Source organism: Pseudocercospora fijiensis (assembly GCF_000340215.1).
Source record: "Pseudocercospora fijiensis CIRAD86 unplaced genomic scaffold MYCFIscaffold_4, whole genome shotgun sequence".
NCBI lineage: Eukaryota > Fungi > Ascomycota > Dothideomycetes > Mycosphaerellales > Mycosphaerellaceae > Pseudocercospora > Pseudocercospora fijiensis.
The window spans coordinates 3,113,479-3,133,271 of record NW_006921535.1 but is presented as its reverse complement, the minus strand read 5'-3'; the positions used below and the strand labels follow the sequence as shown (position 1 = coordinate 3,133,271).

At 53.0% G+C, this 19,793-nt stretch overlaps 8 protein-coding genes across 8 annotated transcripts; 3 read left to right on the top strand and 5 right to left on the bottom strand.

Moving 5' to 3' along the window:
* Positions 1-136: 136 nt before the first annotated feature.
* On the bottom strand, positions 137-1,009 carry MYCFIDRAFT_211266 (uncharacterized protein). The gene has a single exon (XM_007928310.1). It carries the CDS (start codon positions 828-830, stop codon positions 522-524), a length of 309 nt encoding a protein of 102 aa, XP_007926501.1. The 5' UTR covers positions 831-1,009; the 3' UTR covers positions 137-521.
* A 1,857-nt stretch (positions 1,010-2,866) lies between these two features.
* On the top strand, positions 2,867-3,797 carry MYCFIDRAFT_65612 (COP9 CSN7 signalosome subunit 7; the record flags this gene model as incomplete). Its single annotated transcript, XM_007927740.1, has 2 exons — positions 2,867-3,104; positions 3,157-3,797. 2 exons carry the CDS (start codon positions 2,867-2,869, stop codon positions 3,795-3,797), a joined length of 879 nt encoding a protein of 292 aa, XP_007925931.1.
* Positions 3,798-4,211: 414 nt separating this feature from the next.
* MYCFIDRAFT_45958 (uncharacterized protein) lies at positions 4,212-6,185 on the bottom strand (the record flags this gene model as incomplete). The annotated part of the gene is made up of 2 exons (XM_007927616.1): positions 4,212-5,451; positions 5,512-6,185. 2 exons carry the CDS (start codon positions 6,183-6,185, stop codon positions 4,212-4,214), a joined length of 1,914 nt encoding a protein of 637 aa, XP_007925807.1.
* A 579-nt stretch (positions 6,186-6,764) lies between these two features.
* Positions 6,765-8,018, bottom strand: MYCFIDRAFT_84876 (uncharacterized protein; the record flags this gene model as incomplete). The annotated part of the gene is made up of 1 exon (XM_007928309.1): positions 6,765-8,018. The coding sequence occupies one exon, from the start codon at positions 8,016-8,018 to the stop codon at positions 6,765-6,767; it is 1,254 nt and encodes a 417-aa protein (XP_007926500.1).
* Positions 8,019-8,563: 545 nt separating this feature from the next.
* MYCFIDRAFT_153817 (uncharacterized protein) lies at positions 8,564-9,156 on the bottom strand (the record flags this gene model as incomplete). Its single annotated transcript, XM_007928308.1, has 4 exons — positions 8,901-9,156; positions 8,790-8,835; positions 8,668-8,730; positions 8,564-8,629 (listed from the first exon to the last, which is right to left on the bottom strand). The coding sequence occupies exons 1-4, from the start codon at positions 8,969-8,971 to the stop codon at positions 8,564-8,566; spliced, it is 246 nt and encodes an 81-aa protein (XP_007926499.1). The 5' UTR covers positions 8,972-9,156.
* A 432-nt stretch (positions 9,157-9,588) lies between these two features.
* On the bottom strand, positions 9,589-11,433 carry MYCFIDRAFT_174676 (uncharacterized protein; the record flags this gene model as incomplete). Its single annotated transcript, XM_007928307.1, has 16 exons — positions 9,589-9,602; positions 9,644-9,666; positions 9,702-9,813; positions 9,840-9,973; positions 9,998-10,012; positions 10,050-10,068; positions 10,104-10,192; positions 10,222-10,278; positions 10,316-10,410; positions 10,450-10,627; positions 10,657-10,725; positions 10,754-10,959; positions 10,988-11,068; positions 11,095-11,120; positions 11,169-11,324; positions 11,358-11,433. The coding sequence occupies 16 exons, from the start codon at positions 11,431-11,433 to the stop codon at positions 9,589-9,591; spliced, it is 1,350 nt and encodes a 449-aa protein (XP_007926498.1).
* A 316-nt stretch (positions 11,434-11,749) lies between these two features.
* MYCFIDRAFT_137234 (uncharacterized protein) lies at positions 11,750-12,712 on the top strand (the record flags this gene model as incomplete). The annotated part of the gene is made up of 4 exons (XM_007928306.1): positions 11,750-11,974; positions 12,033-12,114; positions 12,174-12,344; positions 12,399-12,712. Coding segments are annotated over 4 exons (792 nt in total), but the record flags the coding sequence as incomplete, so codon positions are not given.
* An 862-nt stretch (positions 12,713-13,574) lies between these two features.
* MYCFIDRAFT_203542 (uncharacterized protein) lies at positions 13,575-19,773 on the top strand (the record flags this gene model as incomplete). Its single annotated transcript, XM_007928305.1, has 3 exons — positions 13,575-13,757; positions 13,982-19,392; positions 19,447-19,773. The coding sequence occupies 3 exons, from the start codon at positions 13,575-13,577 to the stop codon at positions 19,520-19,522; spliced, it is 5,670 nt and encodes a 1,889-aa protein (XP_007926496.1). The 3' UTR covers positions 19,523-19,773.
* Positions 19,774-19,793: the final 20 nt, after the last annotated feature.

The following is a 19,793-nucleotide window of genomic DNA, read 5'->3' as shown; positions in this document are numbered from 1 at the left end:
AACGAGGAAGATGCTGACGTTCACATCACACTTGACTGCAGCAGTGACGCCGGCATGGGCAAAAGGTGAGGACCAGCTCGCCAACGCCTGCGGAAACAATGTTTGTATTCGTGGGTAGTAGAATCATCGGGTGAGTCCGCGTGCACTATTGTCTTGAGTGGTTCTGGCTAGGGCGCTACGATATACAGCTGGCTACAGACTCCCTTTTTGCACTCTCGGCAAGACGCTCGCTCGCAAGCCTCACACCTCCCTGATCACATCTACCCTACTCCCACTCGCACTCCCACTCCCACTCGCACTCGCACTCTCGGGCCTCCAGTCCGGCTGAAAGACTTCGTCAAGCCTCGATCGAATTGCGTCTGATGCCGCGCGGCGAGGTACATGCGCTGCTTCAACCACTCTGATAGATCCAGTAGGCGACGATGGCCTCTCGAGCCCCATTCTTTCCTCATGGACACGGTCCAGGCTGACGACTCGCCTTGGACCAAGGAGATCCAGATCAGGTGTGATCCTGCCTTCTCTCATTCTCTGATGAGCATCTTGAATGAGCCGAGCTCTGCTTTCCAGCTGTTCACGTCGACCAGATGGTGTGTCGGGAGTGATGCAGCGTGGCTTCTCAAGCAAGTGTTGTTTGGGTCCAGGGAAGTTGGTGGTGCCGATCGCCCGCAGTGGACTCTCGGGCGTCCGTCTTCCAGGGCTTGCGCAGTCGAACTGCTGTCTTTCACCTCCGTCGCACGCCCGAATTGGCAGATCTGAGAGCGGCGTGCCTGTGGTAGGAGAGTTTTCCGCCGACCAGCGCTTGTCTTCGCGATATTCAAGAGGTGGAGCATTGAACTTTGGACCAAAGTATTTGCGATGGAGATGTTGCACGATTCTGTGTCTCTGCCACCAGAGAAAGCAGCCTGAGAGCAAGAATACTGCGACCAGACAGATTGGCAGAGCGATTGCTACTGTCAGGACACGATGATACTGTCGGTCTTGTGCCGCCGAAAAGGCCGAAGCATTTCCCACATCCGTCGGGTTGGAGTTTCCTGACTGCGATGTAGTCGGAGTTGCGATGGATATCTGGCGCCATTGAGTAGTGAATGATGGTCCGGGGTCTTGCAGCCAGTACACACTAGATAGATAAGCGCTCACTTGCTCAGGCAGGGCTTCCCAGATCGAAGACCTGGCAGCTCCGGTTGCGGCCTCAGCTATGATAAGAGCATCCTTGATATTCGTCGCCTCGTTCAGGATTGATGTTGGCAGAATCTCCGAGAATTCCTGCCATGCAGACGACGTGAATCGCGACCACGCGAGTTGTGAGAGTGGAACCTCGCCTACTTGGGTGATGGTTGCCGCCATTTTTGCTGAATCAGTAGTGACCAGAAGTCGTGTCATCGTTGGCGTGACAGACGCCATCTTGCTTGTTCTATTCACATTCAAAATCTCAATCTGGTGCCGACAGGAATGAAAGACATCCCCAGGCCTGCGAAAATCTTAGCAGCATTATTGTGACTGTGGCACACCGCTCGAGGCTGTTGGTATCAAAGTATGCTGTTGGCCGTGATCTCTGCCGCACGAGCATCATTACGCAGTGGTACAGCCTGAGGGGAAGCTTGTGTGATGTTTCACAAAGGCGAGCATCGAGCATCCTTCTATTTTCGGCTGTTGCTTGTCGCGAATGTTTGCGTGACACCGATGACGAGGTAGGATATCCCGACCTGTACCACGATGAAGTTTGCTCCTGTATGACCGTCTCAACCCTATCAGCTCAAAGGAACTGATCAGATAAGCACCAATCTGCCTTCGACGGGCGCACCAGATTGGCCTTCAGCAGGAAACGCAAGGATACCAGTCCCATGCGAGTTCCAGACTTCTTGCGAACCAACACCAGCTCTTCGGAAGACCTTTGCTCCATCAACATCGTAATTTGAGTTTGACACTGCTTCGATTATGAGGAAGTACCTTACAGTTGTTTTGATGTTCGATGCTCGCTCCCCAATAAGAACGCAGAACAACTCTTTCTCTACGACCTCACCCCTGCGTACGTTGCTGTCGATCTGATCAAGTGTGACTTTGAGAGTGTCAAAAAGATCCCGTGAGGTCGGGGTGGCGAAGGTACAGTGATTGAAGCTTCGCGACTCTCTTAGACAGAATCCAGCTTGATACACTCCCTCCATCTGCAATGCGGCATTGCCTTGCATAAGCTCAATTCGCACACGTGGAACATATGTCTTCTCGTTCGCATGTGTGTTTAGCTTCAACGTAAAGCTAACATGTGTCTCGAGTGAAGCCCAGCTCCATGAAGGAACGCTTGAGTTTACTGCTGGGGCCTGGCTGCTAGTGCCCTCGCAAGACCACAGCAGACCGACGTGTAGGCTTGAAAACCATAGACCGAGTAGATACATCTCATTTGTGCACTGCTGGAACTTGGTAGCAAGTCCGTGTAGAGCAGGAAGCCGATCGGTCGATTTGGTTAGCTGTCGTGAGGTGTAATTCTCTACCAAATCATGCCAGAGCTTGCTCACTGGAGCATTCCACAGCTTCGTAGTTCTTGAAGTCCAGTTCGAGTGACGCGTTCACATCATGGTCTACCAGCCTCCAGTCCTTGAAGTCCTGGCGGATCGCATCGGCAGCGAGTTTCTCGCAGATCTGGCACAGGTCAGAAGCCATGGTCTTGTACTTCTGTACGTGTTGCAAGATCGGGAGTCATCGAAGAGAATGAGTCTGGAAGGAGAGCGTGTCTCGAGGAGTTGCAGCTGGGCCTTTCTGGAACGCGAGTCATGCGCTTACTCATCATGGCGATATGTGAATCAGAGCTCTGTCGGGCATCACATATACGTGAGTTTCCAGCTGCCTCATTTGAGACTGCAACTCAGCCAGTATGGACCAGTCGCGCGCCATCAACGCCCTCGCGCCCTACATCGCCCTCGCTAAATCAGCCAACTCGCCTCGAGCAGCTGCCGATCTGATCACACAAGCGACCTCAGCCGCCAATACCTACGTTTTCGCCGAGCTGTTGCAGCAACCCAATGTGCAAGCTCTCGCCGGTCATGAGCAGTATGGATCCTTCTTCGCCCTCCTTCAATGCTTTGCCTGGGGTACCTGGGAAAGCTACAAGAGTATGGAAGCACATTATTAGCAGCATGGCGAATCCATATTGACGGTCAGCAGCAACCGCCAATCTCCCACCACTTTCTGACGCTCAAGCACTGAAGCTCAGATTACTATCGCTTCTCACATTCGCCGCCGAGAAGTCAGCTCCCTCCTCAACGCCATCGAATCTCAGCTACCAGTCATTATGTAGCCGGCTCGACTTGAATGACCCAGTCGATCTCGAACACATTGTCACCGAAGCCATCTACAGCGGGCTTGTCACAGGAACGCTCAACCCAGCTGCACAGACCGTCGTCATCACCTCTGTCGCGCCACTCCGCGATCTTGCGCCTGGCAGTGTACAGTCCATGATAGCAGAACTCGAAGCTTGGAGCGGGCGTTGCGATAATGTGCTAGCCGGCTTCAAAATGGACATTCAGAAGGTGCTTGCCGATGCCCAGGCACAGAACAAACGAGACGAGGCTGCAGCGAAGCAGATCAACGCTGTCCAGGAGGCAGCTGAGAAACCCGGCGCAGGAGGTGGAGGCTCTCTGATTGGTGGCGGCCGCTCAGGACATAACACTCGAGGCGCACAGAAGCGAGATCAGGCGGACGATGAAGATGGATACGAGGACGCTATGGATGTCGACAACACATCGAAGGGTACTGGTAGCAAGAAGAGCAGCATCCTCGGGAAGCTGACCAGGGGCAGCAAATAGTCTGGCCCGGCAGCTGCAGGATTGAAGGGTAGCATCGGCATCCAGTCCACCGCAGACTGCATGTGCCCGAGGAAGCACAACATGAATCATGAATGATGAGCAAAGATACCCACGGAAAAAGCATTGCATCGGACGTACAAAGGCTTGGTATCAGAAGAAGCCTAGAGTGGCACATCAACGAGCCTAAACCATCTGGCCAAAGCTCGTTGCAACACATATAGCAGGTTTCTGCACCGCATAGACGAGATCGCAATAGCACCTCAGACTCAAACACTCGGTTGCTGCTGCGGCGACCGTGCACTCTGTTTCTCAGCATGAAACTCTACTCTTGCAATTCTACTTTTGTCTGTCTACATCATGCCAATCTAGGTAAACGCTCCCACGAGACATCTGTGCATCATCCCATCATGTTCATCATAATCTAACCTCACCACGACTCAAACTCGTCCAGCTGGGCTTTCCAAAACTTTCATAACTATTCGTCTTCGGATCCAACCATAAAAACACATCATCCCCACCACTCCTCTCAATCGTCCCTACAGCCTCAGGATCCACACCTTCCTTTCTCAATCCCACCTTATTCTGCTTATGATTATGAATATGACTCGAACTCTTCACGATCCTCAGAAACACCGGAACAGCATATTTCGGCAAATTCTTCTTGCAATGTGCGAGGAGATCTCGGAAGAATGCGGGAGTTGCGTCGTTTGAGTTTTCGAGGTGAAGTGCCGCGCAACCCGCTCGACCTTCATGTCCTGGAACCATAACGCCGTAGACATTCGCTTCGCTGATCCCTGGGAAACGGCCCAGAACTTCTGCGACTTCGGCGGTGCTCACGTTTTCGGATTTCCAGCGGAAAGTGTCGCCGAGACGGTCGAGGAAGTACCAATGACCATCATCACTCCTTCGTAGTGCGTCGCCGGAACGGTAGTACAGATCTCCCTTTTTGAAGACATCCACCGCGAATTTTTTGTCTGTGGCCGCTTGGTTTCTCCAATAACCTCCAAAAGCTTCTTTGCCGGGAACGGCGACTAGGATTTCGCCTCCGACTGTGTACGGGGTTCGTTTTGCGAAACCTGTTTTGGGGTCGCGCCAAATGTCTCCGGTTTCTGGGTCTACTGCTACGGGAATGTAGACGTTATGGAGGAGGGTTCGAAAGATGAGTCCATGGTGGCCGACGCAAGCGCTACTGTATTTGTTTCTTGCCCAGACGATTAACCCGAAGACGCCTTCGCTGGAGTTGAAGAATTCTGCGACTTCGGGGATGTTGAATCGTTCTTGGAATTTGTGCCAGACGTCGGGTCGCAATCCGTTTCCGTAGCAGAGTCGGAGTTTGTGAGAGCGTTCTAGAGGGTGTGTGGGAGCTGCTAAGAGATATCGGGCTGTTTCGCCGACGTAGATGAATGCTGTCGCGCCACTGTCGTGGACGTCGGGCCAGAAGTTCTTGACTGAGAAGCGAGGGACAATGGCGCATCCAACGCCCGCCATGAGATTGACAGTAGTGGTAATGAGTCCTGTTCCGTGATAGAGAGGCATAGGGCAATACCAGCAGTCTTTTCCCTTTTGACATCCGAAGTTAGGTTCCAGATGAGAGCCAATCAGCCACGTTCTTGCCACTGTGAAAGGACATCCTTTTGGTAGTCCAGTTGTACCACTTGAGTCACATCAGCCGTCTGCCTCTTGGGCAATGATCTTAACCACATCAAAAACATACCTGGTATAAATGAGCGCGTAAGGCCAGCTGCCCTGCATCCCATTCCTCAACTCATCTGGCGGCACGACAGCCTGCCTCCTGCTGACGTTCGTCTTTAGCTCGTCGTTCAAGATCACGATCTTCGCCCCGGCTCGCTCGATGTCCGCCTGGCTTTCTCCAATTCGCTTTCTGCAACTTTCATCCATATCGACGATCAAAAGCTTACTCTGGGCCACATCCAAACAGTGCAACAGTGCTTTGCCTTCGAGATTGTAGTTGATCATCGCCGGACCAGCACCTATGCACAACGTGGCGAACATGAGCATCAAGAACTCGGCAGAATTGTGCAAGTACATCGCAACCAGGTCACCAGGCTTGATCCCTTCGTCGAGTAGCCATTGCGCGTATCGAACAGTTTGGTCATGAACCTCTTTGTACGTCCATTCTCGCTCACGGGTCCAGATTGCTCGGTCCTGGGGTTGACGTGCACATGTCTCTGCTAGCAGGTACCAAGGTGATAGACGGTCTGCCGCTACTGCTGCCGCATATGATTTCTCGGCAAGCTTCTGCTTGAGGAAGGCTTTGGCATCCCGAGTGAGCTGATATTTGCCATCGAGATAAGCGCCGGCTGCCAGAAGGCCGGCTGTGGCTGCTGCTGAACTGTCAGTACTCTTTTTGATTTCTCCTTTCTTCATTGTTTACCCAGAGCCATATCCGTGAAGGCTATGTAACGCTACTGTGATCGTCTGGGCTGTTCTTCGATCTCAAGGAAAATCGGCTGCAAGAGGGCTCCTAACGTGGACCAGCACTCGCAATTTCAGGCCACACGGTCAGCTGTAGTGTGATTATGCAGTGTATGAAAGACGAAGTGTGCAGCAAATGTGAAAGCCTGAATCGAATAGAAGGAAGTGGTATGTCAGACGGCAGTGGGAGTGGGGATTAAACAATGCCTCGGCGACCGGAACCGAAGCCTGTATATTAGCCGAAGCATGAGCGTGAGCATTTTGGTGGGCCACACGACACTTCAGAGTCAAAGATTCCATTGCCCGAGTGCCGCAACAGAACGACAACGAAAGGTGCTTTCTTGTACCTACCGTCAGTTGCCTAATTGGCCTCCAATCGCTCTCGTCAAGATATCCTAGCAGCCAAGCTCAATACCCGTGGCTCCTTGCAAGCACGCACTGCATTCAACCGAGTCTCACCGATCGCATGCCAGGAACGAGCCTTTCGACCTATTTTACATGTTCATGTTGACCGCTTTGGTCGTGCCTTCGTTACGTCTTTGGATTCGTACTGTGGCGACGCTTCGCAGCAGCAACCGCGTTCGGTCGCGACTCTTGTTCTACCGTCCGCTGAATCCTAGTCTTGCGAGGAGACTGCTTGTCAGCATTCGATACAATGCCTCCGAGCTCTTTGAGCTCACGCTCACTCAGCGAGTGCCTTGGAGGCCTCTTAACAGCTCCAGAGGTATAGGGTAGGCCAGCTTCTTGCTTCGCAATCCCTTTCTCGCGATTTTTTGGCTCATTCGATTTCGCCGCAGGCCTATCCATAGGAGTGGGGTCTTTGCGCTCATTTGTTGTGTTGGGGGAGCCATCTTCAGTGTTCATTGTGGGCCGATCATTCGAGCCGTGAAGTGGCAGGAGAGTCCGCGAAGGCACGGTGGTAGTACCTGCTGTGACGGCGGTCGGTAGCGCACACTGCAGTGATTGCAATTCTGTGTTGGAAAGAGCTTGAGGGCTCTTTGTGCTAAGCAGCGCGGTCACTTTTGCCTTCTTTCGCTGCGACACGTCACCGGAGAGAGGCGAGCTCATTTGCCTGTTGCGCTTAAGCGATTGCAATAAGGCCGCATTACTCGCAGTAGACAGGAGAGCTGAATATTCGAGGTCCTGCAGTCCGTCTCGTGATCGACTTGAGCTCAATGGCGAATGGTCCAGCTTTGTGCCAGCTCGAAGGTCCAGCCTGGGCAAAGGCGGCGAATCCTGGACTGGCCAGTCACCATCCTTTTCTTCTGTCCGCATCTCCGCCTGCAGCTGACTCCTGTCACTACTTGGGTTCAGATCCCTTGCAGTCGTCCTATTCGCAGGCGTTTCGCTGTCATTCACAGAGCGAGGATTTTTGGTGGTCTTCTTGTTTGGGATATCTGAGGCCGATCGTGCTTGTGTAGCGCCGGGCGATCTCGTGCTCCGTTTCAGTTCGCGCATCAGACTGGAATGGCTGCTCGTCTCTACCGGCGAGTACGGATTGGGTGGGAGTCCGCCGTGAAAGAAAGTGGGATTCGCGGAAGACTCGAGGGTGGAGCTGAATACCGCCTGCTCTGGCAGATTCTCGATGTCTGTGACCGCCGCCAGCTGATTCTCCAACAGCTGCGCTTGCTGGAGGTGGTGGGTGTGGTGATTCACGCTCATCGTGTCGGCAACTTCCAACTGCTGGTCAACCGGCTCCGGCTCTGGAGAGGCGTAGAATGTATTGATGTCATCGATACCGGCTTCGTAGGACAATGGCGCTACTGAAAGGTCGCCGCGCTCCATGATGGCGCATGTGGACCAAGGTCGGTCCAGAGCAGGCGAGAGTGTGCGTTGGGCGTGGCGCGGCGCAGAGGATGATACCCAGTGATGTTTTGATGCTGCTTGACCGTTTCAAGACGCCGTTGAAGCTTCGGCGGGGATTAGGCTGCGGAAAGCTAAAACTAAGTGAGGTCAATGCCTGGGTGAGAAGAGCTGTATGAGAGAAAGTGAAGCATGAAGCATGCGTATTAGTCGCGTCACCAGCTCCAGCATCGATGCCTTGTGCATATGGTGACATTGCAAAGCTTGACCGTGAATAAGCTCTTCCTATGCAAAGGCTTGCCTCCAATAGCTATTTTCCAAGTCCTCGACGCCTCCTCTACGCAGCTTCGCGAAAGCGCAAGTGCGGCGCAACCTGTAAGCTCTATTTCATATATCGCGTATTGCTCGCTCGTCCTCGGGCTTCTCAGGTCTATCTTTGTTGCACGGCATTCGTAGGTCTAGCGGTACGCGTCGTTATGCATGCGCTTGGCGCGTTGCTGTGTCGAAAACGTGGATTCTCATGCTTTTTAGAACGGTATGGCATTACCTATCGCCTGCGAGGTATCTGCGGGAGCACCAAGCATTCTGACACTCTTGTTAGCAATGTCCAAACAACAGCTTCGTGCAAGACTCGCTTTTTTCCTGTTTCGGTAGCGCAGCAGCAGCATAGAATTGCAGCTGGCCAGCATATGACCTGGTTCGTTGTCAATCACAACGCTTTCATCTTCGCACACATTCGCTTCATGCTCTTACTGCCATGAGGATGCCGACGAGGAAACCAAGAGTTGGACCGACGACTCTAAATGCGGCCGATTGTCAGCATAGCATCGCATCGGGGTACCTTGGGGCTTTCTCTCCGCTCACTTCAAATGGCATGGATTCTGGTCAGTGCCGCATTGAATGCAGATAGGGACAGGAATGCCAAGACAGTCCATTGTGTCTGTTCAAGAATGTCTGAATGGAGATGGTTCCGCGGATTCCTCAGCCGGGTGGTTGTAAGAAATCTTCTTGGTGGTATGTCCTAAGGAGATGCTGAAGACGAACAAGAGCTCGCGGAAGCAGCATCGTCCAGTGTCTGTCCTCTCTCCGCCAGCCAGCTTCACGCTGCTGCAGCTGCCGCCTCTGATCGCGCAACGGAGGAGGAGAAGGGCAGGAGCGGACCTCGCGCTCGCGGGATGAAGTCACCCTTGCGCACGCGAGAAAGCTTATCCTTGTTGCTTGGCTTCCAGGGTTTGTGCCGAGTCTTCGGCCTCACTGGATCACCTCAGTCTCGTATGCTCAACATGCCACATATGCCACATTTCAAGGTCGGAGCGTGCAAGAGAATGGCGAGATTGAAAGCCTTATATCCAGTACCTGCAAGCTGGCTTATTGACTTCATGTCGCCAAGAGAGGCTGGGCGTTATCACGAACTCGATCGGTCAAGGAAACGAAATGCGAGACAACATGCGCCCAAGGCGTTCGAATTCGGTGCCACTTTTGCATCGTCAGCGAGACTGATTGTGTAGAGCTTGGTGGACACCGAGCCGCCGAGCTTCCTCTGCAGCAAGATCTAGAACGCACTTGCTCTGTGCACGCGATTGATTGCGATATTACAACTCCTTCACCTTTGCCGGCCTCGTCGTCTTCCCTGCAGCATTTCCATCCACCTATGCGGAGGTGCACCATTTCAACACATGGCAGAGCGGTCGTACATTCATTCCCTCGGACGTGGCGTACTCATTGCCGCCGCGACGGCCATCATCTTCGATAGACTCATCTATTGCAAGGAGCATGACTAGGCTTTGGCAGAGGGCAACGGACCTGTGCCGCCAGAAGAGCGCTTGTACGTTAATATGGCGGGAGCAATTGGATTGCCCATAGGGTACGTGCGAGATGAGCGAACATGTTCTTCAAGCATGAATTGACTTGACACAGTACCATCTCTTTTGATGTGACTGGACTGCTCCAAGTGATTTCACTGGATTTCGCCCGTTCTAGCAGGCATCCCTTTCGCATGGGGAAATTTGGCACAGTTTCTTAGCGCCACGTTCTTCATGGTTGACGTCTACGGCCCTAGGGATGAACGGTGCATCGGCAGTGGCAGCAAATGGCTTGATGCGCTACACTGTTGGTGCTTGCTCTCCTCTGGTAGGCGCATGCGCGTGGTGCATCTGCTTTGAAACTAATTTTGAAACCAGTTCACCGTGCAAATGCACGAGCGGCTTGGAATCGCACGGGCCACTTCCTGGCTTGGCCTCGTCTGCATTGCGATGCTACCGATACCATATCCTTTCTACAAGTACGGACCTGCGATCAGACGGAAGAGTCGGTACTCAACAACTATGGCCAAAATCGGAAATCGTACATGAGCAACAGACATCAGCTGCCAAGACTATGATCAGACGCATTGCAAACTTTCCGATAAAGCAACCCCATTACCACACTCTGCGAGCCCAATCTTCCCGCCCTGTACTTCAAAAGGCGCGCCCGACGTATGACGAGGGTTCCAATCAAGCTCGACGGTGACGCTACCAGAGCGCTTGGACGAAGATCTCTCGCTTAAGCAAGTCAACCACGACTCGTGGGCATAGAATGCAACTAGAATCTGTCTGGGATCTCGTTGCTTTATATATCACACAGATCCACCGTTTGCGCCCATCCAAGGGACGTGCGCGTTACAGGTGCCTTGATAGAGACGTCCTTTCTGCTATGTCGTCACTTGAACTCAATCACACTAAGACAATGCTTGCTGGCAGTATAGGGTATCCATGCACTTTTGGGCAGAAACATGGATGGGATGTATGCTACTTCGTGGTCTTGCGCATGCCCGAGATACCAAAAATATGCCAAACTGAACAGCAGTATGAATGGATAAATTCGGTATGCGCAATCGAAGGGTGCTCGCAGCCGAGAGGATAGCAGACGGCATCGCTTTCAAGTGCTCATCCACGGCATCGCAACAATCCAACCTTCAAAGACCCTGTATGATCTGTCACCAAGGGGCCGATTCCAATGCCCTCGTACCTCAGTCCCGAACATCGATCCAACGGCTATCCGGCATGTCAAAGGTGCATACGATATGAACCCTTTCGTAAAGGCAACCTCAAACAGCCAACTTCCCGGCTTATATCCTTACCTGCGACACAACACCCTCAGTCCATAGCACTCTAACGCTAATGTGGTTGGTTTCATGACGTTGCCGTTGATGATTATGGAGATAGTCGCTCGCGCTTATGGGACATGGAAGAGGGTTCTCCAGTTCTGAATCTAGATGGAGTTGCAATAAGATACTTGGACTGTCCAGATCTTACGTGAGAGGGGTATTTGCAGTAATAACACCTCTCTCTTTCAATCTCGTCTTTTTTTTTCGCCATCGCGCGATCATCGGGCTCGTTGGCAAGCTTTGTTCCGTCATCGTTCGTGGTTGGGTTTTCTCTTTCTTACTTGCCTGCTTTTGTCCGCCTTCCTGCCTTTTATGTATTCATACTGGGAGTGGTTGGAAGCGCAAGTTCGAGAATAGCTCGCCACGTTGACGACCAGATGGCGTTTGCGCATCCAGATGGATTACCAGATTTCGAAGATTGGTTGGCTGAGAAGATTGTCATCACTCCTATTCCGGTCGTGAGACATCCGGAGACTTTTACGAAGGCGAGAGCAGGTCTCGTGGCTGTTGGTGAGTGCGCGAAGCGAACCAGAAATGAACGTCGTCAAGGGAAAATACGCTGACTTGGACTGTCATAGGCGTACTTTTTACGATACTCGGCACTTTTGCGATTGTGTGTCGAATCCTCACGCTCGTTCAACGGCGACGGAAGACTGGATACGATGATCATGCCATGTTCGTTGCATATATTTTTTCGGTGGCCTTCACGATAGCGACGTTCATTTCTGTTCGATGGGGTGTTGGACTTGAGTTGCGAGATGTGCCGCTCTTTTGGGCAGAGAGAGCGATTCAGGTAGGTCTACGTCCTCATGCTGGCAGGAAACAGAGCGGTACTAATACTTTCTGCGCAGGCCGTCTACGCCGAAGAGGTTTTCTACTACCTGACTGTGTTTGCTGTGAAGCTGTCTTTGATGTGCCTGTATTTACGGCTGGGTAAGCTACGACGAAGGTCGCTTCCGATTTTCATGGGTGACGCTGACAATGCTGTCTAGGCAATGAGCTCCGTGGATGGTTCTGGTATACAAGCCTGGCTTTGCTTGCGGTCATTGTGTTGCACTTCATCACGACCGTGATCGTGTTTTCTGTGCAATGCATACCGATGAAGAAATACTGGAGACCGAGCACACCCGGAAAATGCATCGACATCACAGCATTCTTTTACTGTAAGTCGTTCCCAGAACCAAATTGACGACGTAAGGCGGCTGACGCCACTGTAGCCGCGAATATCTTCACAATTATCACTGATCTCGTGATGATCGCTTTGCCAATGCCGATCATCTGGAAGATACCCAGGCCACGGGCACAAAAGATCGGTATCATGGCTGCTTTCTTGGTTGCTGGTCTGGGCACACTCGCAAGTTGCATCAGAATGTATTCGATCAAAATCTTCACCGACTCGCGACAGCCCATGAGAGACGCTGCACCTATCAGTACATGGTCGTTCATCGAGATCAACCTAGGAATCTTGTGCGCTTCTGTTGCCGGTAAGCGATCAGGGCCAACTCTTCAAGAGTGCCATGCTGACTCGTGAAACCTCAGTGATCAAACCTGTTTTCACCAAAACCGTAGCGCCTTCTCTCGTGCATGAGCACCAGCAGCGCACGCCCAAGCGATTCAGCTCGACAGTGTACGCCACGCCTCTGTCAAGCGTTCCTTCAAGCCGAACAAACCGCAAAAGCCAACACACCTTATCTGCCGAGCTGGAGAAGATGAATCGTTGGTCAAGTCCACAAGGGCCGACCACGCCAGAGAAATCACCACCTCGCGACCTTGAAGCTGGTCGAGACTTAGACGGCAGTCCCATTCGCTACAGTAGCCGTCTACCGGAGCCGCCGAAAGTCCATCAACCTATGGCAAAGGGCATCACTGCGCTCCCGCAGAGGCAGGATCACCACATGTTGAAAGCATACATCACGAAAGAGCCTTCAGACGGCACCAGCTTGTTGGCCATCAGTCGCCAACAGCAAGCGGCATCGGCCGAGAGATTACCTCTCTATTCACATCCACCCGATGCGCCACGACCGATCCATTCTTCAAGTGGACAGCCGATGGCAGGGTGGTAATGTGACGCGAAGAGGTTGGGTATGAGTGTCCAGATTCTAATAATGGTTTGTCGCCGACGCAGAGTCATGACTGCTTCTCTGCGTTTCAGCGGTGTGCGTGTTCCTTGTATCATGAGCAAGGCCGGGGAGTAACAGTATAATAATAACAGAGATGGCATAGACAGACGAAGAGCAGAGTCGCAAGACAGAAATGACGAGGCGATGTATGTACTCTGTAGAGCACGGGTTACTATAATGGCATGATCGAGAGACGCATCTCCTTGGTTAAAATTTAAGTGTTATGAGGGGCCGTTTTAGCGCGGTCTCGGCATTGCTAAATAAAGTTAGGCAATGCTCATCATCCTGGGCGGCATCAGACACCCCTACCACACATCACCGTCATCCTGGCCACTGGACCTCTGGGACGTGGCAGGCGCTTTGGCTTTATTGCAGCAAGCGAGTAATGGCAATGTCTGGGCAGACTCGTTCATGATGTGTGGGCAGACCAGCGGACAGTGCATCGAGAAGAGCGTGGTACGAGGCGACGCGACGGTGATACGGCGTGGAACGCGTGAAAGGAGACAGAGACCGAGGCAGCGTTGCCAGTACCGGTGCCGCCTGTTATGGCTTCGGCGGTGATGGTCAGGAATGAGGACGAGAATGACGATATTCCGAAGGCATATAGTCCTACGAGCGGGTCGATTGCTACCGAGCACACCAACAGCGATATCACCAGTGTTGCGAACCCAGTGACGGAGGCTCCCCGAGCTCCGCTACGACTAAACACCCATCCACGACCCCCTTCGCTCCAATTTGCGCCTCCATCGCCGGGTGCATTCCCCTTCACCGCTGCTCCGGGCTCGGTTGGTCCTTCTCCTACCACCAACGACCTCCTGCCGAGCGCAACACCACCCGGGAGCAGCGAGGCAACGTCCAAGATCAGTAGTGGCAGCGGCGATGCCGTGTCCCGGAAGAGGCCGAATGGAGCAGCTTCAACAGGCGCAGGCACGCCGCCGGAAGGCAGGAGGAGTGTGCAATTCGCGCGCTGGAACCTCGACGAGTCGGCTTCGACTCCGACCCAGCCTACACCGCTGGCCAAGAGCACGACATGGGAGGATGCAGACACAGAGCAGAACGGGCAAGAACATACACCTCGAGATAGGCAGGGTTCAGGCTCGTTCTTCCTCAAGCTGAAGTCATTGGCACACAATCGTACATCGAGCAGTGGCGCAGGTTTGGGCAGCGGGAGTGGTCCGGGATATGCGACTCCCAATGCAACTTTGTCTCCACAGTCAGAGCGCAGCGAGCCCATGTATCCTGTTCCGGATGAAGCCGTCGAGGCCGCCATAGATGGTGATCAAGAAGACTCAGATACCGAAACTCCTGGACCTGCGCGCCAGAAGCAGCGGAGAAGACGGAAACGACCTGCTGCAGGTGCTTCAGAGTCTCTACCGACCACTCCTCGAGCCTCTCGATTCGCGTCCTTCGTGAGAGAGCACATGCGAGACAATTCCACACCTGGCAACAACGATCGATCTGCACAAACCCAATCGCGGCGAGGCACTCTGACGGATGTGTCTGACACCGAACACGAGCCTGGAGACCGTGCGGGTGTCTCTGAAGACGAGGGCAGGGATCGTGTGAGGCGTGCTTGGCGACGAGGTATAGAGGGTGCTCGTGCTCTGAGCTATGCTCCTCGAAGACAGGTTGATGGCGAAGGCGAGGCTTCCGAACAGAGAAGGCCTGGCAATTTGCGCCGCCTGACCGGCTTTGGTGCAGGTGACGGCATTTCGCCATTTCGGCAACGTGCAGACCGGCACAATAGCACGAGTGTTCAAAAGTGGCGCCAGGTCAAGTCTATGGTGCGGACTTTTGGTCAGCGCAAGAAGGATGAACGTGCGAAGATCGACCACCAAAAATCGGCCCAATTGATGGCTGAGCTGATAGCTGGTGCTCCAGCTGCTCTCATCTTCGCCAGCATGTTCCAGCGTGATGAGCATCACCATAAGAAAGTGCCAGTCCTACTCGAACAGCTCAAGATCACTATTCCTGATGTGCAACCGCGTACAGACAAGAAAGGTGACCGTGACTACATATACAAGGTCGACCTCGAATACGGAAATGGACCGGCCCGCATGAATTGGACGATCTATCGATCAGTGAACGATTTCATGAACCTTCATCTCAAATACAAAAGTCAGAACGCCACCGACAAAGTCGTCCATCTGCGAGGAGAAGATAAGAAGCTGGCAAAAATGCCACATTTCCCTAGAACGGTGATCCCTTACGCACGTGGACTACGAGGTCTTCTTGAAAAGATTCAAGATGAAGAGGATGAGCAAGAGGTAGCTGACTCCGGCAGGCTTGATAGTGTCAACGAAGAAGGCACTGCGACACCTGGTGCAAGACCAAGAGGACACAAACGGCGGCAGTCTTCTTTTGCACCACCTAGGAGAGCAAGCACAAGCGAAATTGGCACCAGGCCTATGAATCCTGACGAAATGGATGCTCGGCAAAAAGCGATCTACGCAGAGCGTACACGAAAGAAGCTTGAGATCTACTTACAGCAGATGATCCGGTGGCTTATTTTCCGTCCAGACAGCACGCGGCTGTGCAAATTTCTGGAGGTCTCGGCGATGGCAATTCGTCTTGCGGCAGAAAGTGGCTACCAAGGCAAGCAAGGTCTTTTGCAGATTGCCTCTCGGCGGCATAGAGAGATTCGACGCAACAATATACGCACTTTAGGCCCTCACGCCATCAAAGAACGTCACAAGCGACGATGGTTCCTCGTACGGCACAGCTACCTCGTCTGTGTCGACGGTCCCGAGTCGCTAGTCCCGTACGATGTCTTTCTGGTCGACTCTGACTTTGCCCTCGACAAGCCAAAGCAGAAGGTACTCGATCAAAAGACTGCTCAGGACATGGCGAAAGTTGCCACGGAAAATGCCACGCCTAGCAAGAAGGCACATCTAATACAACTATACAACGCCGAGCGTAAGATGAAGCTGTACGCGAGAAACGAGAAGCAATTCCTTCAATTCCGCGAATCCCTAACCCAGATGAAAGAGCAGACGATATGGTCGCAGAAGCAGCGCTTCGGTAGCTTCGCTCCTGTACGCAATGACGTCTGGGCACGTTGGCTTGTTGACGGCAGAGACCACATGTGGCAGGTGTCTCGTGCCATCGATAACGCCAAGGACTTTGTGTACATTCACGACTGGTGGCTAAGTCCTGAGCTTTACATGCGGCGGCCAGCAGCGATCAGTCAAAAGTGGCGTCTAGATCGGCTGCTCCAAAGGAAAGCCGAAGAAGGCGTCAAGATCTTCGTCATTGTCTACCGCAACATTGAGTCTGCCATCCCCATTGACTCGGAATACACGAAGTGGAGTCTTCTTGATCTCCACGAGAACATCATTGTCCAGCGCTCACCAAATCAATTCCGGCAGAACCAGTTCTTCTGGGCACACCACGAGAAACTTGTCGTAGTTGACAACATGGTGGCATTTGTTGGAGGTGTCGACCTTTGTTTTGGGCGTTGGGATGATCCATGCCACTCACTTACTGACGACAAACCTACCGGCTTCGAGCTGGATCACGATGTTCCTCGTGATTCCGAACACTGCCAGGTGTGGCCAGGGAAAGACTACTCGAATCCGAGGGTGCAGGACTTCTATCAACTGGATCGGCCTTATGAAGAAATGTATGATCGGACTAAGGTACCAAGGATGCCGTGGCACGACATTGCTATGCAACTCGTCGGCCAACCTGCTCGAGATGTAGGTCGACATTTCGTTCAGCGCTGGAATTATGTCTTGAGATCTCGTGTACCAACGAGACCGACTCCGGTTCTCATGCCACCTCCTGAGTATGATCAGTCTGAGTTGGAAGATCTAGGCATGACAGGCACTTGCCAGGTCCAGATCCTGCGGTCATCCGCGCCGTGGTCCATCGGCTACCGTAACAAGGTCGAGCACAGCATCATGAACGCATACTGTTCTCTCATCCAGAATTCTGATCACTTCGTATACATCGAGAATCAGTTCTACGTTTCCAGCACTGTTGCCGAAGGAACGACGATACACAACAAGATAGGCGACGCAATCGTGGAACGAGCCATTCGAGCGCACCAAAACGGCGAGCAGTGGCAAGCATGTCTGCTCATTCCTCTTATGCCAGGCTTTCAGAACAGCGTGGATGCTCAGGACGGTACAAGTGTGCGACTGATCATGATGTGCCAATTCCGCAGCATTTGCCGTGGTGAGCATTCAATTTTCGGGCGCTTGCGAGCCGCTGGCATTGATCCGGAGGACTATGTCCGCTTCTATTCTTTGCGACAGTGGGGCAAGATTGGTCCTCGTAAGTGCTTAACAACTGAGCAGCTATACATACATGCCAAGTGCATGATTGTTGATGATAGGTCGGCCATTATCGGTTCTGCGAACATCAACGAGCGTTCTATGCTTGGAAGCAGAGATTCCGAAGTCGCGGCCGTTGTGACCGATACGTGCATGCTGGCGGGCCGAATGGCAGGACGACCATATCAAGTGGGAGAGTTCCCCCATACCCTGCGCAAGCGTCTGATGAGAGAGCATCTTGGTCTCGATGTCGATGCGATCTACAGGCGTGAACAGGCTGCTACGGAGCGTGAGGACCAAGATGCCGAAATGGAGAGAATTTATCGCCACGATGAGCCAACGCGGGCGCACGATGATTTCGCAACGCCACCGCAAACGCCGCGACCGGAGGTCCTGAATACCCTCAATCTCGAGGCGACGGCTCCAGGATTCGCAGGCCGAAAGGAAGAGAACGGCAATGGCTGGGCAGGTACCACTCAGGCGTCGTCAGACACGATAAGCCAGACGCACATTGATGGGGCCGATGACAAGATGAAAGGTCCTAAACGCGATCTCGATGTGGATGGCTACGGTTTTGATAACATGAAACGGCTCGTTGATGCCGGCGATAATGGCTTCCGTGACACCTTCGTCAATTCTCACGGCCGCGAGATCCTGTCCCAAAAGGACGCACCAGACGCTGGGCGTATCAAGAAACTCGAAGATCAGCAATTGGAGCTGCAAACCAGTCAAAGCAAGGAGCTGAAAGAGAGACTTCCCATTCGTCCTCCTTGGCCCACAGAGAGGACGGAGACTGCGCCGCTCGGATTGATACAGCGATCGCAGTTACCCCAGCTGCCCAATCTCGATGATACAGACATAGGAGGTCCTCCGTTGCAGCGAGATGAATCTCACTCATCTGGAAAGGCGGCTGGAAACCTCATGGCCTCGCTTCGTCGACCTCATGTCAGCGAAGATTGCATGACTGATCCTCTAGCGACTGAGTTCTACCGAGAAATCTGGCATCAAGTCGCTGAGAACAACACAAAGCTTTATCGTCAAGTGTTCAGATGCATGCCAGACTCAGAAGTGCTAGACTGGGCCGGGTATCAGAAATTCAACGAGTACAATGAGCGATTCATGCAATCGCAAGGCTTAGGCATCAGCAAGCCAGAGCGTGCAGCAGGCGCGCCACGGCAGTCAGGACCTCCAGGAACCGGTGGCACTAGCTTAGAGGCCATGAACTCAGCAGAGTCTAAGGGCATGATCAGCGGATTAATGGACAAATTGCGACCTGGAGGCAAGCCATCGGCCATGACACATCCTGAAGAGTCGAATGAGAAGGCCCGCCGGCGTGGCGTCCCTGTGTCGCCCAAGTCGGTATCTTCGAACGCACCTACTGCGGTTCCATCACCGAATCAGGCGCCGTTGGATGAAAAGGATGCGCCGCGACCAGCAGACGATCTGAGAGCAGATGATGGGATAGGGCTCGAAGAGAGAGCGACTCCTGGCGCGACAGCGTCGGGCGAGAAAGCGGCGTGCAGCAACGGCCATCTCGATGAGAAGGCTGCGTTGCAGGATGATGAGAATGATGTCACCCGGCAGCGCACAGTGACATATAGCGATCACATCAATCACGCTTCAGAGACAACTGCAACTCAGACGGAGAAGGGCGGTGGCGTGGCACTGGGTCACAGCACATCGCAAAAGCGGCGACGACGTGGAACGACGAAGAGCAGTGCGCGACCTGTGCCAGATGACGTTCTTGGGCGTGAGGAAGCCGAGGAGCTGCTCAATGCAGTGCAAGGCCATCTCGTGCTCTGGCCCTACGACTGGTATGTTTTCGGCAGCAGTATTCATGCCATGTTCCTTGCTGACTCATCGCATAGGCTCGAAAAAGAAGAACGCGGCAGTAATTGGCTTTATAACATAGACCAGCTAGCACCTCTGGAAATCTATGACTAAGTGCGTGTGACTTGTGCTGATTTGGGTTGTAGTTCTGTCGGATGTTCGAGCAACTAGAAGAGCCACGTACAAAGAGATCGAGAAGCGGGTTATGCCGCTGGAACTGTATGATTGAGGGCAATACATGTGAGGCCACGGAATGGCACAGCGGTTGATGAGCCTCGCAATGGATTGTGGACAGTGTATAGATGATATAATATACGTAGCTGAAGCCACTGACGGGCTGCACTGTTGGAGATGTGCTTCTTATGATTCTCTGCGAATTGTGTGG